General features: G+C 41.6%; 1 protein-coding gene across 1 annotated transcript in view; it reads left to right on the forward strand.

Annotated features, from left to right (window-relative positions):
- gli3 (GLI family zinc finger 3) overlaps positions 1-21,074 on the forward strand; it is a 132,852-nt gene that overhangs the window by 63,634 nt on the left and 48,144 nt on the right. Inside the window, exon 4 of the mRNA XM_084746838.1 lies at positions 10,814-10,919. Within this exon, the coding sequence (XP_084602964.1) occupies positions 10,814-10,919 (106 nt within the window). The remainder of the gene's footprint in view (positions 1-10,813; positions 10,920-21,074) is intronic.

Below are 21,074 nucleotides of genomic sequence, written 5' to 3' on the forward strand. Positions count from 1 at the left end.
TCAACTTAAAATTTGAAGTACTTTCGGTGTGACTGAAGAGTAGCTGGTTCAACATAATATCATAAAGGAGAAATCGGCAATATCGATCTGTAATTGACAGACAATTTAAAGTTATAGACAGTTGCTCAGCTTTCAGTGTGGGACTTGGCCTCGTTTATCAAAATATAATGTTGTGCCTGTCTTGCACTCCTGCAGTCATCTTGCCTGAGTTTCCTTGAGTCTGGGTAGGAGGGCACGATGGGAATAGCTCATATTAAATAGGACTTCAACCTATTTAATATGTTGTCTATGGCTCCAGCTCGTTATTTGGACTAATTTTGGGATTCCAAATTGTTACATAATGCTCCTTAAAGCTTATTGAACATGTTTTCTCAAGCACAACTAAATTCATATCAAGTTTATTTGACCAGAAAAGTTTTGAACCATTACAAAGTCAACTCAACTTTTCCTCAGACACTAACCATTTTAAGTTAAAACAAGTAGTTGTTTTTTACAGTGTAGATGTCGCAGTAAATCCCAAATAATTTATCGCACATTTCCTATGATACAGGCAAGTAAAGGAGTCTTTAAAAGCCTTATCATTTCTTCAGTGACCCCAATTCCTTAATAATGTTCTCAAAAAAGATCAAACCAGAAAGCGGCCTTGTATTTGAGTTGCATAAGTCACAGAGGGGGAGCTGAAGAAAAATAAATGTAGCAAAGTCCTGGTGAGTTAACCCGAGGTTTAAATCAACTGAGAGGCATCATCGTTTGGAGAGAAGGAGATAGACAGATGCGAGAGATAAAGAGAGAGAACGGTAAAGAGGTGTAGCGCAGTGTTTCAGCTACTAAACTGCTGTGTAAATCTCTCCCCAGCTGGGTGGGGGAGAGAGGAGGCTGGAGGGTGGGGTGGCGTAGAGAGGGTGCTGGAGCGAGGCGGGGAGGAGGGCCAACGCATAGCGCTTTGTTCTGCTCCCCAGCTTATCCCAATCTAGAGAAATTCACCAAATGTAGGAGATAGATTGGTGCTCCGCCGAGGCCTCGTGAAATAACCTTCACTCCCTGATCCACACTGGGATACAGGGAGGCGGGGAAGGGAAGAAAAACGGGGCATGGCTGCGGCTGGATGGTGCTGGGGGCCCCTGGAAGAGCAGTGTGCGTGCTTCGCTCCACTCTGCAGCAAAGCAAGGGTTCTTGTGCTGGCGTGCAATTTGTTAAGATTGACTCGGCTCGGTAAATGTCTTACAGATGCTAGAGGTCCATTAAGATATTTGTGTGACTTAAGGAGAAGGGAGGGGGTGGAAGAGGTAACTGCAAGCTACTTGGAGTGCAGCCTATACATCTTAAAGGGACAGTTTGGATTTTTCGAAGTGGGGACGTATGAGGTGCTCATCCATTGTCAGTGTATTAGCTACAGTAGGTGGCAGCCAGTATGCCTCCGGTTTGAAGAAGCAGCCGGAGTACCAGTGGAGGAAGCTAAGCTATGTTTTGCTGTGGACAGGGTCAGCTGCCAAATCAGTTTAAGTGTACACTATATTTAGAAAACTTCACTGCTTTAGCATGCCATCAAACAGGCTTTTCTGACAGGAAACCACCATTATATAAGCCAAATATCGCTCGTTCACATGCATTTTCCTCAGTAAAATGCACATGCAGGTTTTATTTTGTGTCACACAACAACACAAACAAACTAACTAACAAACAAACAAAATCAATCGAGGCAGAAGTAGACAGAACATGAATTTAAACACTCTACAAACACAAATAAAACTTGCAGCATTGCTGTAAATACTAATGCTTATAGGACTGATTTTTGGAGTCACACAATAACACAAACAGATTAACAATCAAGGCAGCCATAACTCCTGTGTTTGTAAAATGACTAATTTCATCAATGGAGAATATTTTGCTTATATAATGGCAGTTTCCCATCAGAAAAGGCTGTCTTACGGCAAGGTAGAGTAGTGAAAATATTCTAAATATAGCGCACACTTAAACTGATATTGATTATTTTAGATGGCCTTCTATTTTGGGGGCTAAAATTCGTTTTTCTGCTGACACTGTCTGCTTCTCTAAACTGAGTGTAGCAACCAGCATCGAACCAGTGTGGGTAATACACTGATTATCCATAAGTACCTCATGCAACCTAAATAATCTGATCTATCCTTTAATCCTCAACATTGTCGTTGCTAAAATCAGGGCTTCTTACGGCACATTACTTCAGTTAATTGGATACATACTTTACTTTTACTCATTTGTAAAAGTTTGAACTTTTCAGATAAAGTCTGACAGGGAATTGTTGCATGTCACATGTATGATATATGAGCAGAGGGAGCCCTTGGTTGAATGGAACGCTAACTCTGAAAGACTTTGTAAATATTGGTGCAAAGAGATAACCCTCGTGAACATTAAGTCCCAGAGCAAATATGCATAGACTTGTAGAACCATGAAAAGAAAGGATGGGCATTGACAGACTTGTTCAGTCTAGACAAACAAATTACTTCTGACAGCGAGTAGCGAAGGAATGTATACTTCAACAGGGAGCGCGTTAACCCACATAGCTGACGTTTCTCTTTTTACCGCTCACTTTCTCTTCTCTCTGCTCTGTTTTTCTTTTCCACCGTGTTAATTACGTTTACCCACAGAGAGACTGTTTGTGTTCGAGGGTGTGAGAGCAATTGAGCAAGAGAGACAAGGAGAGGGAGAAACAGAGGAGAACGCAGCGGAAAAGAGAAAAAAAAAATCTATTGATTTACAGAGGAAGGGCAGAGTGTGATCTGCCAGCCTTACGTATATGATGAATGGCAGAGAGATTGGCAAGGCAACACTTAGCATTCTTCTGTTATTTAACCTCTCTGCTAGCTTTCTTCTCCCTCTTTCTTACTACTGCTCTTTGCAGAATAAAAGGCGTTCTCTGTTCTAGTGCCCGAGCATCGCATACAGTATAGAAAGCTCTGCACAGCAAGAACATTAGGCTAATTTATACAGCGGTAATTAGGCCATTAGACCTGAAACAATCTGGGACCCATAATTAAGCAAAGCGCTCCAAAAGTCAACAGCAACTCCCATTGAGCTTAGCTAAACAGTCTCCCAAAGTGTTATTTACATGTCCAAACAGCTTGAGGTCTCAGTGTAAGCAAACATGATGAGAGACGGGGCGCGAAGAGATTGATCAGAGGCAGAATTCGCCTTCACAAGAGAGCCGGCTTCCAAACTGCCTCCACTGATTGTCTGCATGGGGCTTCTGCAGCTCCTTCTCCTGTCAGCCAAATAATTTTATGAAGGAAAGCTGTGTCAGAAGAGTGAAGCACACCAAGTCATAGAGTGCAGGCTCATACTATAATTCGAAAGAAACTCCCTGCAAATTTGTGTTTTTATGCTCACATGAATGTTTTTTGCCTTCTTTGAAAAAGAGTTAATCCATCTTTTCTGAATAAGTTCTGATGTAGCAAACTTTTGACTCTCATGACTGATCAGCTGTTTATGCTCCGACAGTCTCCTCATCGCTTTCGCAGCTCTGAAATACATCAATGATCTCTGCACATTAACACATTAAAACAAACAGCAATGTCATATTTAATTTCTGTTTTCTACATTGTTTGTTACCATTTAAGGTTTGACTTGCGCTCTTTTAATTATGCCATCTTGTTGCGCCCTCTTCTTCTGCAGTGGTAAAATGGGTTTTCAGCAGGGACACTGGTGTCACCTACTGCTCATCTCGATGTACCATTTCCTGATAATCTTGTAATAACCAGAAGCGGATGGAGACAAGTAGTCGCTCGCATTTTCTTTTGCCGATTTACGCGAAAAGTGGTTAAAATTTCTGAAGCATTTGGATAGAAACATGGCTATACCCTCAAGCTAAAATTTTTGGCGTTACAAGAGTTATTTTTTAATTAAGTGTGACTTATTTCATTTCGTTTTCTTTTCTTTTATGATGATGAATTGATTAATTTCTTTTTCTATGATTTTTTTTAAATGTGGTACAAAATACTAAGTTCAGACTTTTTATTTTTTCGGACCTGGTGGGCACACTTTACATAAAAATGTGAGATCTTTTCTGCTGAAATCTGTACTGATTTGTCCATAAAACTCTTCAAATATTCATATGAACAGGCCTCAGCAGTATCGCCGGCAGTTAACATTGCCTGTGTTCATTGGCTGCAAACGGATACGTCCAGTTCACTGCTCACCAAATACACGAGGACGTTCAATGAACACGTTCATGCACAACACTGTCTGCTGATATTAAAACCTGATGTTAATAATTGATGTTTTTTGAAAACAAATGCTGTGCTAGATGCTTAACTTAACCACAGGCATGCTATATTTCAGCATGGGAGTTTTGAGCCCTTGCAAAATGATTAACAGATCAGAAAAAAGAAGAGATTAATCAAACATTTGCTTTTTTGTTAAATAAGTCTTCTTTTTTTCCTATAAAGATTATTCACATGAAACAATATGAGAGGGGAAATTCACTTTTTGCAGAAACTCCACAACTCAAGCGTATGCAAAGTGTGCTGATGTTAATTTTCAGGGGTCATTGCAGCAGGTAACATAGTACGAGACCACTACTGCAAGAATCTCAAGGTGACACCTCCAGGAGTAGGTAAAAAAACATCAGTAACAAAATATGCCCAGAACTGCATTTTTAAGGCATGTACATGTGCTTGTATTCAATCCCGGAAAGCAACGACAAGTTGCACACACTTGCGCTTGCAAACACGCAAACAGACAAAGTCTGGAGCATCTTTCACACACTCTGCGAAGTGTTGCACAGTTATGGTGTAACTGTGGGCCTCGCTGCAGACGAGCGTGCCTGAGCAGTGAGATCATGAGCGGGGAGAGAGGTGGCATAATGAAATCTGGCAGTCACAGCCCCGGCACAGGCTTCATATGTTCCACATTAGCAATTCACAAACCTCTGGAGCAGGCCCCAGCAGCCCTTTTCTCACTCCGCCTTAGTCGCTTATGACAATCTGTCACTGGCTCTTTGTGCTCTCGCAGCGGAGCGTCGATGAGAAGTGCAGTGTTTATGGAAGAGCGTTTCGTCCTCGGCTACGGGTGACACTCTGTTAGAGTCGAGTCAGTGAACCCTCACCAGAGGAGAGGAGGAGCTCAGGTTTTAGCAGTCAAGACAATAAACTCACAATGCTGAGTTGACAACAAAAGAGGAAGAATAGAAATTGTTTGTGTATTATCAAAACCCGAATCAGAATTGTGAGTGACAGCTCAGATTCTCCTAAAGTATCACATCACATAAAGCGCAGAGAAGATCCTTTGTGGTAAAACTTCCATTATGAAAGGAGATTAACCAATAAGGATATTGCAAATGATGTGCTTTAGGCTTTATCCTCCCCTTGTCCTCCCCCTTCTTTTGAAATTATTCAAGTGTCCAATAAAGGACAAGGCAATTACCATCCTCTCTTTAATGAAGGGGAAGCTGGCTTTTGGTCCTGAACACGGTGTGTTTGTGTTGAATTAGATTTAATGAGCCTGGTCAAAGTTTGCCTCTAATTGCCCTTTCATTAAGACCCATTTGTAATCATTTCTTAATGACTTCCATCCCTACTCCTGAAAGAATAAAAAAAAAGGGAAAATTTCAACCAAAAATTAATATGGCTGCTCTGAAAAGTTGCATCGGGGTCATTAAAATGTTTGAGATGAGTTCTGAAGAGCTGAGGAATCAGTCGATTTCAAAGGATGCATCTCAAAAAAGTTTGCCAACTGTGATACCCTGGATCTCCAACTATCAGCATTTGGTTGAGATGACTTCTTAAAAGGGATAGTCTGGATTATTTGATGTAGGGTTGTATGAGGCACTCATTGATAGTCAGTGTATTAGCTGCAGTAGATCCTGGTCAGCACACCCCCAGTTACCCCGAGAGTACCAGCATTGACGCGAAGCAGTGAACTGCTGTGGACAGGGTCAGCAGCAAAAGGTATTTTTGCCTTTTAAAAAGAAAAAAAATCAATATAAGCATAAGTGTGCACTATGTTTATAGTATTTTCACTTTACTTTGCCATCTGACAGCCTTTTCTGTTGGGAAACTGTTTGATAAGCCAAATATCGCTCTCTCCAAACCAACCAAACTCCACAGGCAAAGTTAGTAATTTTACCTCACAAAACACAGGAGTTGCTCGTCTTCCACTGCCTCGATCTGTTAGTTTGTGTTATAGTGTGACGTCTGTGCTTTAAAAGGCCAGCCCTTTAAGTATTAATGTTTACAGCATTCACACGTGTTTTATTTAGGGAAAAGCATGTGACTGCTTCAAGTTTTATTTTGAGTTTGTAGGACGTTTAAATTTATGTTCTATCCATGTATGCTTCAATTGGTTAGTTTGTGTTATGGTGTAAGTGTGGTGTTTTAACAGGGTAGTACAGATTCACCAAACCAACAGATTGAGGCAGCAGGGGTGTTTGTTTGGAGAGAGAGCAATATCTGGCTTATGTAACGGCTGTTTCCCGTCAGAAAAGGCTGTCTGACGGCAAGGTAAAGTGTGGGAAATGTTCTAAATTTAGCGTACACTTAATCTGATGTTGATTTATTTTAGATGGGCCTGGAGAAAATACCTTTTGTTGCAGACCTTGTCCACAGCAGTACATGGTACTCCTGCTGCTTCTCCAAACCCTGGGCGTGCCAACCGCCGATACTGTGGCTAATTCACTGACTATCAATAAGCTCCTCATACAAACCCTCCTCAAATAATCCAAACTATCCCTTTAATCCCTCTCACTTTGCCAATAGCGGTTTACCAAATGCAACTGGGACAAAACCGTGTGATTACACTTTCCTTAAAGAATGCTGGAGCTGTTGTGGTGTGTGGCCGCAGTGGGAAGGTAAAAAATTGTGACGCGTGTGCTGGCTTCCTATTTGCCTTCCAGCTGTATTAGAGGATGAGAATACCCCTGAATATCCAGAAGAGCAGGGGCAATTTAGTCCCGGAGTAAACAGTAAGGAGTCCCTACAGGAAACACTGGAGATGGATTGCAGGATGGAGTCTCTCCCCCTCTCTCATTTGCCCTCTGTTCTTTGCGACTGTATACATTCCCTCCAGTGACACGGGGCTGTTTGCCTTGCTAATGGAGAGCTGCGCTGGCGTAAAAGAGGTGGCAGGCTCTATTTAGATAGGGCCATGGTAAAGTAAACTTCTGAGTTGGATTTAAATAAACCTCGGCGGAACGGTTTGCCATGCGGCAAATTCATGGGCCACTGCAAGAGGAGGGAGAGGGGGAGGGAGGGAGGGAAAGAGTGATGAAGGAGCAAGACTAAAGAGTCCAGTCTAGGCGCAGGGCTGTGCTGAGTGAGGAGCTCCAGAGACATAAACATAGAGGGGATCTGGGTAATTCAATGAGGAGTGGCGGATGTGGGAATGTAGGTGTGTGTTGCAGCGGGGGTGAAGGGGCGGGGTCTCTAAAATGATTTCACAGTTTGTAATCTGTACAGTCATTGCCCAACAGGACAGAGGTTAGTATAAAGTTCCTGCAATGTGGGCAGGGATCAGTGAGATTAGAGAACACGAAGCTTTTCACTCCCATCGCAGTACACAGACCTCAGTAAACCTGAAGCTTCATTTCCGACTCTGACAGCCAAGGGCCGACAGCCTCGGAGTGGAGCTGTGGAGAGTAAACAAAGCAGACTCTGCCCTTGTCTGGCCCATCCCTCCATCCCAGCATCCCCTCATCCCTCCCTCCCTCAGCAGCTCTGGAATCGGCCGAGGTGAGCCAAGCCAAAACTGAGTCATCAGGAGGAAACTATCAAACAGACAGAGATGGAGTGGTCAGATACATGCCAGAGCTGTGTGGAGGAGGTTTTTACCACTTATCTCTGCTCTTGTGAAAACAGGATGAAAACACTTGTTTGGTTTATAGAAGTTTGTTTTCTTTTACTAGTTGAGCAACACTAATTTCCTCTAATTTTGCTGAGTGATGTTTCAGGATGTATTTGGGAATGTTAATGATCAACAAGTACTTCATTTACCGCATCAAGTTGGTCTTAGTTCTGGTTTTAAGAGTTTGGGCATTGTGTCACTTTAGAGCCAATAAATCCCATTAAAGTGCAGACACACTGGATCCACTGACAGATGTTGAGTCAATAGATCTCTTCATTTTCTGTGGAGAGCAGGACATTCAGCCATGCAGTGCATGATGGATATGGCATGGAGTTGCCGTATCTGAATTAATTTAATCATGACTCAGTCTCAGCTTTGTGCAAATCAAACTGCTGATCAAATATATTAAGAATCTGCTCCTGTGTTGCTTCTTTCCCACCTCAAATGTTTTCAGAAACATATTTTAGTGTACTGTTTGCCTGTAATATGAGAAAGTTGACATGGCCATGATGCTGAAAATGAACAAGCCCAACTTGCAGTGCATCAACCTCCAGTAGTGGTCTGTGCATCCAGATGCATCCTTGCTAGATTCTGTGTTTCTGCAGTCCTTTGGACTTTGTCTACCTCAGCAATTGTTTCTCCTCACTCATTACGACAGCTACAAGACCTCACAAAAATCACCTGACAAGAGAGAAAGTCCACATTCTGTATTAAATTGTGCCCAGGAAGGGATGGAATCTGCAGGAAAAGAAAAGCTTTCCTGAGGCATCAACACAGGAAAATAAGGTGTGGCAGCGTCTTTGCTACAAGTGTTTGGGTCTGTACAGAAAACAACAGCAGTTGCTGTCTTTAAGCACGTTATAAGGTGCACGTGTTTTAGACTTAAAGGAGTTTAACATGTCAAAGTCAATTTTCCTGTCAAGGGGAGTACAAAGTACAAAAGAAAACAGCTGCATACTGTTGTCTGTGGCTCTGGATAAAGCTTTCCAAAGACTTGGAAAATTACTCAAGTTATATCACCCCAGTATCTTGGTTTGAACTTGACCCGAAGAACCCAGAACGTTTAGTCCCAGGAACTAATTTTTAAGGAACTAAAACAACCCTTGTTGTCTGTGTGTCCACTGTGGTCACCTACAAAAATAAGGCATATTAGTCTGTTAACATAAAGAACAGCTGTTTTTAGACATCAATTTTGCATGATTATACAACAATAATGATGTGATATAAAGTGACAGACAGGTACTTTTTTGTATCTCCATAGGTGAGTTTCCATCCAAAGCACCCTGAACATTTAGGCCCAGGAGCTACTTTTCAAGGAACTATAAGGTTCCTTCAGCCCGTTGTTTTCTACATTTCCACTGTGGTCTGATGAATAATAAAAGTGCACTGATGGTGCAATGATGAAATAAAATGCTGCGACTGCTCGTCCAATCAGAAATGCTCAGCACTGCAACCCCACACCCCAAAGTTTTTTTAGTTCTGGAAAACACTATCCCCCGACCAGGGACTTTTTGAGGGGGCAAAACTAGAGTCTGCAGAACTGAATTTAGACCCCTGTCCCTGTGGTTGGAACGAGTTCCTTTAAAGGTTCCTAGTCTCTGGGGAAAGTTCCTGCGGTGTAAATGTGCTTTGGATGCCCATATAAGGGACTGAATTCGGCTTGATATTTCGGCTTCTGCAGCTTCTGTTTTTAATTTCTCTCTTGCAGATGCCTTAACTTTATCAAAGTGCAACAATAAATCCCTCTAGTACCTCCTTAAGACTTTCATTCTAATGCTACAGGATTACAAACAACATTAAACTGATCCCCTCTTAATTGTTGGCCTGAGCTGGCAGTGATCACCCCAATGAATGAATGAGTGATGAGGTAAGCAGACCTGAGAGGTGCCGGGGGATCAACACCTGCTGCGTTGCACTGGATTTGGGAATGGACCAACACTTGTAGAGCTGTTGGGCACCCCACTGTTTGGCCATCTGCCCTCTTGGCACACGCTCCCAAATGTTTACAAGCAAAAGAACACATAGCTAGCAGCCTCAGAGACTTGCTGCGTGAAGGTATGCAGATGTTGATACATGCTTTGCCTTGGGCTGGTGATACACAACTTGGCGTTGGGCTCGGTAACAGGCAATAAAGTGACATGTGTTCTGGAAATGAGATTTGTTCATACAGCATATGAACGAACAATTGATTAATTTATGGAGTAGTTGTGTGTGTTAGTCATCCCACTGTTCAAGTTTTAACTTATTTCAGTTTCCCAACTTGACCCTCAGGTAGGCAGCATGTGAGCAAAGTTCACACTCTTGGTTTGCCTGCTGCAACTTGTCCAACAATGGATGCACGGTTGCAGCACAAAATTCCAGCTTTAGTTTTAAAGATTATGGTGCGGAGTGCAGTTAAGGTTAGAAGATGAGTGCATACATCAGTGAATCCAGTCTGGTGGCAGCACAACAGTTTCAATTTCAGGGGTAAAAATAGAGAAAGGCTTGGAAGCTCATATTATGCAAATGTTTTAATGTTTTATCTGGAGGGGGGAAAAAAAAGGAGCCTCCCGATTCTCCCTGGCAGTTGTGACAAAACACTGAAACGGAAAAGGATGTTTTTGTTCTCATTTTGTACATTTCACTGGTTGTACTTAAACGTTATCCTTTGTACAAAACCATATTATGCTTGGTACGGTGAGAGACGTGCCATTTGGCTGCTTTTCTCACAGTTATTTATCGCTGTTTATTTTGAGTTGTATCAGCCTTGAGACATTTACAAAGACTTCCTCAGCGTACATTTTGGAGCAGTGCCGCTTTTAGCTGAGTGAATTTAATGAGGTCTAATTTGGGTGGGTCTGTTGAAAGATAGCCATCAACCGCTGCCTTTCATTATAGCTGCTGTTTAGATCAGCTGAGGAGGGATATAAATTCACATGACAATAGGAACCAGGAAAGTCTTACAAAGTGTAAAGAAAGAATCAAGTCTTATATTTGTTTTTTCTGTCTCTCTTCTCTACAGCCGCTCCACAGTTCTTCCCTACCTTCCATCCTCCCGTGCCGATCGACGACAGACATACGCAGGGACGTTACATCTACGAGCCTTCCCCTGTGCCCCCTCTTCACGTGTAAGTCTCTCAAACTGGCTGCACACACCAAATTACCAGTGGTGGGCAGAGTACTGAAAATCTGCACTAAAGTGAAAGTACAGTTACTTTCATAAAAAAATGACTCATGAAACTTATTATTTGAGAAACATAAAACTTTTTTTTTTTTCAGGGAATTGCAATTTAACCTTCCAAAGTCACACTCCCTTTACCTCTGTACCTCACTAATTTTTGAGCAACCTTATTACTTGTCAGAACCTTTCTCCTTTCCTGTTTCCTGTACTTAGATATGCTACTGATATGTTGCAGTGGGGACGTGTAAAAGCAACATATAATCACCTCTTTAGTTAGCTTATGTTAGCAAAATGTTAGCTAACTCACTCACTAATCATTTATGTAGATTAGGTATCTGGTTAGCTATTGTTTTGCTAACATTAGCTATCAGATGTACTGCAACTAAGCTAGCTATTCATTGATGTAGATCAGCTAGCTAGTTAGCCAGCATTTTGCTAACATTAGCTAACTCAAAATATGATTCTAGGCCTATATATTGTTTTTACAATGTAGTCCCCCAGCAACAACTTTAGATCATCCTCAGACTTTGTTTTCTTTTCAACATAGATGAGCCAACAAGAAAAGTTCATGTTGTGCACCAAAAATGACCATAGCTAATGTTAGCCAGCTACCACATTTTTTTTTTTACTTATTTCAATGTGCTTATGGAGGATAGAAGAGGAGTTTTTAATAGCTGAAATCTCAGTGTTTTTTAAGAGCAAATGCTTGATTATGTAACTGTTGTCTTTATTAGATTTTGGTATAAAATGTGGGGCCAAATGTGGCCAAGAATTGTTGCTGGAAGCTGTATCTTGTTCTGGTTTTTTCTCCGTCACATGACAGGTGGTGCCTTTTTTTTCTCCCAGGCTGCTAGCAACTTGTTGAGGTGCTCCTCACGCACTCTTCCCTCCTCACACTCAATCCCCACATGATGTAACAAAGCTACAAATGGCAAAGTAAAAAGTAGATTGCCGGTTCAAAAATATACTTGAGTAAGGAGTAGAAGTACAGTTTCAAAAAATGGAACATGAAAACGTCATAATGTGTGAAGCAGGGTAGCAAAAATATAAGACTTTAGACCCAAAGGCAGACTCAGAAAGCAGAGCTATGAAGATTTATTGCACTAAAACTCAAAATACAAAGTCAAAAACATAGGCTTACAGAGATTAAGCAGGCACCAAGTAAAGAAGGCCAAAGGCAAATGAATCCATATGTGCGGGCAAAAATCAAAAGTTCAAATAAACAAGTCAGAGTCAAAACAGGGAAAACGCTGGGGGTAATGCTTGGACACGTGGCACGAAAAATGTACACAAACTGGATACAAAGGCGGATAAAACCTAGAGTAAATGCACAGGGGAATCAAAAAAGGTTGGAAAAAAGACAGGAAGTAAACTAAACAAAGACCCAAGAAAGATTCTTACCAAAATAAAACAGGAAATAACTTTGGTGAAATCCAAAACCATGAAAGAAAAGTTGTTATTCGTTAAAAAACAACTTTTTAAACAAACTACTACTACTACTACTACTACGTTACTGCCCACCCCTGCAAAATCCTGCTGATTACACCTGAGAACACATTTAATCCAGCTGCATCACACGCATCATCGGCGATACGAATCAAGCTCCTAAACTTCCTTCCCCCTGTGGGAGCGCGTGAAGCATCCCCCTCATGGGTGCTGCTGGGCGCCTCTCTTTTTGCCTTTCAGGATCAAAGGCCACGGCCCTGTACGCGCGCAACATGATCCGCATGTCAGAGACACGCAAATGAACATGTGTCAGAGACATGGAAATGAGAGCAGGGCGAGGGGAGCCTGGGAGCGTGCGATTCTCATAAGAGCAGTGATCAAGCCTTGTCAAGAGAAGGAAGCAATTCCTCCGCTGACATCTACCCATCTGACAGACGCGCTCCTGACACACAAAACTGTACACAACTAACTATCCAATCACATGCACGCACAGGCTATCGAATATGAAGCACGGTGAAAACATGGTGTCATGCCTCGTAAGAGAGAGCGGTAAGTATTTAGAAGCAGGGGAACTCTTATTACGGTAGTCTCGTATTTCCCCGGAGTGCTTCTGACGGCACTGGCCAGGTCAGCAGAGAACTTCAAAGCATTCCCTTAGTTCACTCACTTACATACACTCATGCACAAATTACTCCTTTTCCTCCTCACTTTTAGTCACCCTGTTTCAGTCTTTCTGTCTCTTTTTACTCCCTCCATCATTTGTATTCTCTGCGTCCAAACAGTGAGCACCACAAGGAGATGCTTCATCGTCCTTGCGGCGCTTGTTTCTTACCCGGAGACACGAAGGAAGCGATCACAGCGCGACGAGGACAAATTGGATGGGGCAGCTACTTGGGCCGCATTATGTTTGATATTCTTCATCATTATCAACTCCCCCCTTCTCCTCCTCAGGAGTCATATCTCTCCCTTGCTGATGTGCCACTAAGCGTAATGAATTTTTTATGTCCCCCCTCCGCCTCCCCACCTCCGGCCCACCCTACCTCTCAACCCCTCATCTCCTGCTCAGGGGCTGCAGCGGAGGAAAAAAAAAGGGGGGGGGGGGGGGGTGAGGAAATAAAAAAGGGAGGTGATTGATGCCCCGTGTCACTGCAAACAAAATGGCAAATATAATTTAGCATTTAGCTTATGCGGAGATAATGGGGCGAACACGCGCCAGCAACACAGGCTCGAACAAACAGCCTGGCTTGTTATCCGTCAGGAGTGCTTTGGAACGATCGGGAGCGCAGGTTAGGGAGGGGAAGGGAAGAAATGAGGAGGGGGTGGAGGGACAACATGGAGCCCGGGAATTGAATTAAGGGGGAGAAGTTACGCCGGTGTCTTCAGTCACTCTGTCCGGACAGGAGTTATCTATGCGCTTGGTTTGCTGTCACCGGAGACACGGCCGTGCTCTGCCATGCTACTTATGGCCTGTTTATCCAAGCCATTAAGCATAGAGCTGTTTAATATGACACGCTATGCTGAGGGAAACTATTTGTCATTATTATAAGACAGCTGTTTATTCGCTGGGCTTATGTAAATATGTGAGCTCGCTGTCATACACGCTATCTGTGAACAAACGTGGGCTTCATGCAGAAACAGAAGTGGGACCGAGTCATTGTTTTGCAAGTCACAAGTAAGTCTCAAATCTTTGCACTCAAGGGGACGTCATGCCCCAAATCAAGCCTTACAAGTCCAAAGTCAAGTCCCAAGTCCTAAACAAGCCATAATTCAACAGTCTTTACTTACCATTCATTGAGCAACTTCTAGTGTCGAACAAAATTGGAATTTGTTGCGTCTCTGTAATGTTTGACCCACATGTCCACCCCAACTTCTGAAACACATCAAGTTTTATCCCCAATAGATTATGCCAAGATAAATGATTTCATTCATAAAATATATATTTAATAGAAGCTGAGACCACTTACAAGATATATGTTTCCTGTCTTGCCAGGTCAGTCAATATCTGTGCATCTGTGGTGATGGTGTAATTTAATTTTTTACTATAAAATAAATATGGCTCAACCATAAAATACCTCCTTTTAGAATGGAGGTTGGTTTGACAGTCTGTTTACTTGAAAAGCCCCTGGGAACAGAGGGTATTTTAATGTTAATAACTCATATTAATTGAGCTTACCTAACCTCTAACTCCCACCTGCATAGTTGAGCATAGTTTTCGTACGAGGACAAAATCTTTGGTATGTATGGTGTATGATATGAGGTATTTTCAAGTCAAAAGGCTCAAGTCCAAGTGAAGTCAGGAGTCATTGGTCAAGTCATCATCTTTGTGACTTTGGGTCCACAGCTATGTGCAGAAATGATCTCAACTGCTTTTGAGTCTTTGCACAGGGAAGCAACAATATTGCCTGCCTGATTAAAAAAGCAGCTCCGAATTCCTCAGCGAGAAGAAGAAGAACTCATCAGTTGTGGTATTACAGCTGCGTCCAACCACCTGATGGCAAATTAGAGTTAATTACACTTCCAGGTTCGGCTTTGTGCGAGGTTTTGCCGCGGACAAAGTTTATGACTGTGGAGCCGCAGCCAAAAAGTAAACCTCTCTGAGGATTTAAAAGTGATGCATTCTGCCTGTAATGTTGCTTGTAGCGAACCCGAGCAAATAGAGGCAGTCAACGTATAGCTGTCGCTTCAGGGAAATGGAAGGAGGCGGCTTATGGAGAAATATTGAATTGTTTTAAGACAAGTTCTCCTCGGTGTGCAGAATTAATCGTTATTAGCCCTCTCAAAGATATGCCTAAGTACACAGGGACTATTATTGCAGTACTTCCCCATGCAGCCTCTCATTACGGCCTGTAATTACAGTTGGGTTGGCCCTGCGGCGGTTCCATCAATCCAGCCAGCTTCCCCCGCCACGCACACAAGCCAGTCACCACTGGGCATCCATGGCCGGAGAAAAACACCGCAGCTTGTTTCCTCTCCGCCACAATGACACATCCACCATCCATACGTGGCAAATGAACAGAATCATATCCTATTACTGTGAAGGGCCTAATTGAAACATGTTTATTTATGGCCCCCGTTTGCAGACGAGGCGCGGGTGTTAGCAGCGCGGCTAACGGGCTCCAGCGATATGAGGCGGTAGAATTAAATTAAAAGCTCATAAAATGAAATATGCTCTGTATTAGCTGTTTGACACTTAATTTGCCTTCAAATGAGCAGAGGAAATCACAAATTAACTGTCCTTTGTTTTTTTCCCTCCTTACCTCACCTCCCCTATTAGGCAAGGGAGAGCGCAATTACAGACAGAGGCTAATCGTTTAGTTTATGAATTCTTGTGGGGAAGGTACCAATGTGCCATTCAATATTAAAGCCTCAGGGTCAGGAGGAGGGGTGGGGGTCCCTTCTTGTGGGTGCTTGCTTTGCTGAGGAACTTGAAAGAGCGGAAGGACTTTAAACAACCCCAGTTTGAAATGAAACCAGCGAACAACAAGCCTCTTCTGAGTTTCCAAGCCTTTCAGGAGCTGAAGTTAGTGTTTTTTCCTCTGCACGTCTCTGGTTTGGAAACACCCTCACCAAAAACGAGCCCTTCCTGCTCCAGAGAAGATGCTTCCTGCTTAAATAAACACATTGATCGGTGAAGAGCAGGCTCTCCATGGGAGCTCTGGTCCCCTCTGCCACCGCCATTGTGCGGGACTGGCTTAATGGGAGTTAGGGGGGGGAGGTCGGGGCCAAGAGAAGAGACCGCTCCTTTCATTCCGGCTTTATTGCCTGACCACGGTACACAGCAAAACAAAACAGCCCTCTCATGCGGCTCAGCGCCGGCTCCCGGTCACCCGGAGACCGCTCAGAACAAACAGAGGTATTCGTCACAAGTCAATTATCAGCATCGGAGTTTACTCTGGAGTCCCGGGCCCTCGTGCTGTGAATGGGGCCACTAAAACAACAAAACATTCTTATGGGATAAGCAATTGACTCGCAACCTTTAGCAGACTTACCGTATGTGGATTTAGGAAAGAATTCGTCAAAATGATGGAGTCCATTAAGGAGTTTATAAAGTTGTAAAGCAAAAAGAATGACCTGAAGTTTGACTTCTGGGTTGTGATGAAATATTTCTACTATATATACAATATTAAAAGATTTTCTGTTGAACTTGTGAGCAAAAGTGTCAAATTACTTAAAACTACAAAATCAACATTGAATCAAATAACTAAAATAAAATAAAACATTCTGTACTTTTTACATACCAAAACACAAAGTAGTTTATATACTGTACTTTTCTGTTCTGAAAAACACTGTAAATCCTTTTAAGCTGGTTCAATTTAAAGTTAAAAATTTAAATTAAAAATGTGAGTTACCTGAACATAGTCAGAATAACTTGGTTCAACTTAAAAATATAAGTTAGCCTGCTGCCTTACAAATACCTGAACATGAGCTGAGTAATAAGTTCAGAATCGTCTCATGAGGTTTGAAAACAAAAAACCAATCAAGTTAACTGAAAGAAAGCAATACATTTAAAATATTAAGTTGTACAGAATTCATTGCTTTCTTTTCTTTGCTTTAATGAGAACAGATTATTTAATCCCACTAAACTCCTGTGTGTTTTACAGCATATACAGAGAGTATTTTGTGCAAAGGTTGCAGTCAAAACTGCATTAAAGACGCTTTAATAGATTTAGAAAAATGCAACTTTCTCGATTTCACAGGTGCCAAAACAAAGTTTGATGTTAAAGAAAAGTTCTCAGTGTGACTCATGAATAAAGTCATGGACTGTATTTTCTGTCAGTGTGGAGGTAGTAGTGCAGGTGGGGGTGTGTTTCCGTGTCCCCGGCCTGTGTGGTTATTTCATTCAGGAGTGTGTTTGTTCAGCTGCGGGCTCTGGCCTGACTGGAAGGTATTCTGGAGGTACCAGGGGAGAGCAACGGCACGTCTCTGTCATCGCTGCAGCAACCTCAGCTCCGAAACGATGAACCAGGAGGAAGTTAACTGAGTTAAGCTGTTGCTTCAGGAGTGTAATTTTATGTAGAGATTGCAACGTGGTATCAAAATCACCTTGTTAACCTCCAAATTCCAGTCTTATTTTCTGTTGGCACCTGAGATTCTCGCCAATTTCACACTATTTCCATGCACCGAATCTCACACGCTTCTTCTCCCTCGCTGTCCTCTGCCTTTGGCGGAGAGAGATTTTTCTTTCTTTTTTTTTCCCTTTTTTTTTGAAGATGTGTGCCGTGTTGTTTTGTTATTTACATAAACTGTTGTCAGGGCGCCCAATCTGGGCATAGAGGAGCGGCGTGTTGCTTAGCATAAAGACCACGGTCTTATCTCAACACCTCCTTCCAGATGGGACGAGGCAGAGCATTGCAACACACACACACACACACACACACACACAAACACACACACACACACACACACACACACACACAAGTACAGACACACACATAATGCAAAACAATAGAAAGACAAAGGGTGTAGTGTAGCTTTTATAGAAGCTAGAGGAGAAATGTTTTTGTGCATCTTCATCACTGGCTTTTTATGGTTTGATCTGACTTTGCTGTGTCAAGGCCTCATTTAATAGTTGATATTTCGCTTTCAGGCCAAATTTCAACAGAAATTTTTACAGATTTTATCTTCTTTATCTTTCATTTCAGTCGACATTGATAATTTTTAATGAAACCAGGGTTAAAAAGGTTGAATTTAACCACATTATTTATCAAGGTCTGCAGGTAATATCATTAATAGACTGTTCTCACTGTCTGCATGCATTTTCTCTCTCCAAGCTGTTTGTGTCAAATGACGATGGTGCAACTAATCAACACACCTGTTCAATGATTGGCTGTTTGAATGTCCCTCACTGTTGTTTTATTACCCAGGTCTATGACACAGTTAGGGCCAGGCTGATACGGGGTTTTTGGGGCTGATGCAAATATTACTGAGTAAATTCTGTTATTGATATATCGGTCAATATGCGTTATACAGAATATAGAACAGGGATGCCCAAACTTTTTTCCTTGGTGGACCAAAACTGAAATTTAATTGTGGATCACAGGCCAAAAATGAGCATCTACTGTAGTGTTTTTATTATATATTATTGGATTATTTATTATTATTGTGTTGCATTGTGTTACATTGTTAAGATGCAAAATGGTGTTAGGATTAAGTTCCCTTAATTCACACAAATTGCACAGATTATGGTTATAAATTCCCAGCCGTGTGGGGTATTCAAGCGTCAACATACTTCAATAGCAGGATATATTACCACTTAACAATAAACGTTATTGCCCAAAATGACATCAGGGCATGGAAACAGTAAACTTTTTAAATAATTTTTAATAATTAATAACTATAAATAAAAAATAAACAAATAAAAGATAATACTAGAATTAAGAAAAGGGATCAAATATACAAGCTGACAATTAAAAAAAAAATCTGTATTATTTTCTGTTTATAAAAAAGTTTTGGACAACATATATGCTAATACAGATATAGACTTATATAGTTGCAATAGGACAATATCAGGCAGATAATATAACAGGTATATCAGTCTGGCTCTAGACACTAGCTGGAATTTGTATTTGTAAGTATATATTTTTTGTAGTGCGGCTGTTTGCAAGCAACATTTATTCAAATTCTCTGCAGTAAAATGGCATAAGAGTCAGAACCTGCTTGACGCTTTTTCCATTAATATTCACATTTGAATATCGTCTAGACTAACAGAGGATGTGAAGTGGAGCCATAAATTACATGAAGAATTGATGATTATTTCATAATCTCATCTGATAATTTCTGTCCAGATATGGCTGCTGTCACCGAGAGGCAGGGTGGAGAGACGAAGGCCACTTTTTCATCCTCCTCTCTAACTGTCCAAAACCCATTCTGTGTGACTTCATAGGTCACCCCTCTACGGTGCAGTCACTGGTTTCCCCTCTCCCCCTCCTGCCTCCCTGCCCCCCCCACCTCCCTCTTTAATACTTTCTCTATGGAGTAAGTCGGGGGGACAGGCGGTCACGCAGTCGCTGGCTTCATGATTAATGGTGTTTATTCTTGACAGAAGGCTCCTTTATTTATCTGCATTGCAGTTTCACTGATACTATCAGTCACCTGAATGAAAAATATTCAGTCATACCAATTTTGCAGTATAATTGAGTAGAGTCACTTCCTTTCAGTTTTTTTTTCTCCCCCCTCGCCTCTCCTCTCCCACTCTATCTGGCAGCCTTATCATCGCCACAGTAATTTTCGCGCTGCGTTGTTTGATATGGAGAGGCTGGCTTTAGCCGTATTTGACATAAAGCCTCTTCAATTTTCACTGGAGAAAAAAAAAGGGGGGGAAGAAAGAAAGTTGTGCACCACTCTGTGAAAATGTGCGAAGAGGGGAAAGTATCCCCCCCCCCCTCTTTTTTTTTTTTTCTGAGGCAATTTCAGGATTTAGAGAGAAAGGAGATAAATGCCTAAGCAGAAATGTGGGCAGATTGAAGTTACAGTATATCTATTTTTTTGTAATACACCAGTTTCTGAAGCCTAAATGGGCAGTGTAGTCTTTTTTCTATTCAGCCCGAGCACAGGACCGTGATATTTTGAAGGCACCTGTGTATTTTGAGAATGATGGATCCAGCAGGTTGGGGTGGGGGGGAAGAAAAAAAAAAGAGAGAGTTTGGCACAGCAGATATTTGACAAGGCCTGTAAAGGTTTTAGGGTTGAGTCATTACCCGTGGAGATCTGTTAAGACATGTTCCAAAACTCTACTTACCAGGCTAGGATTACCTACGCTGAGGCTGCTCCTGCTGCTGTGGGTGTATTTGTATTTGTAGTTATTAAATATCACATGCATTTTTAACACCTCTTTTTTTGCTCTTTGCTAAATGACACATTTATTATATCTTTATGGCAAATAATCAAGGAATTCACAGTGTTTCTAATCTACAAATTGTTCCTTTTTATTCCTTTTGATTCCTGATTATTCTTTTAACAAATATTTCCTTTTCAGTGTAATTTTCTTCAGTGTTACTCCTTGAATTTAATTTTAGGCTCCATTATAAGTGTCTTTAGAAAAAGGTACATTTTCGATAAAAGGCGGGGATACATTAATCTCTAATACGAGGCCTGTGAATTTGCACATGTAACACATTAGCGGGTTTGATTCTCTACACACGAGTCATTTGCCCCCCTCTTCATGTTTGAGATCTCAATTTGTAGCTCTCCCATGGAGCACAATGGAAAACCAGGTCTGAGGGGAAGAGATAACAGGCAGGTGCCAACAGCTCTGCGCTAATGTGTGTATGAGTGTGTGCACCCATGCTTACACACACACACACACACACACACACACGCGTACACACACACACACATACACACACGTACACACACACATATACACACGTTTAAAATAGTGTGTGAGTGTCAGTTTATTTATTTCACTGCTGTTTTTTTTTTATTTGCAGTTCTTCAGTTTTTATTTTTCTCTTTAATATGAAACAAACAGAATAACATTTAAATATGTGTTCATTTTTTTCTTTTTTAGTCTTAGTCTCTTATTGTTCAGTTTCATCTTAAACATTTAATAATGTTGCAAAATAATTGTTTTATTGAAACCTTCGAATAATTAAACACAGAATATACAGTTGTAGTCCACATTTGTGATATATACCAAATAATAGTAGAAAATCCC

This window comes from Lutjanus erythropterus, chromosome 21 (genome assembly GCF_056507025.1).
Source record: "Lutjanus erythropterus isolate fLutEry1 chromosome 21, fLutEry1.hap2, whole genome shotgun sequence".
Classification (NCBI taxonomy): domain Eukaryota; kingdom Metazoa; phylum Chordata; class Actinopteri; order Lutjaniformes; family Lutjanidae; genus Lutjanus; species Lutjanus erythropterus.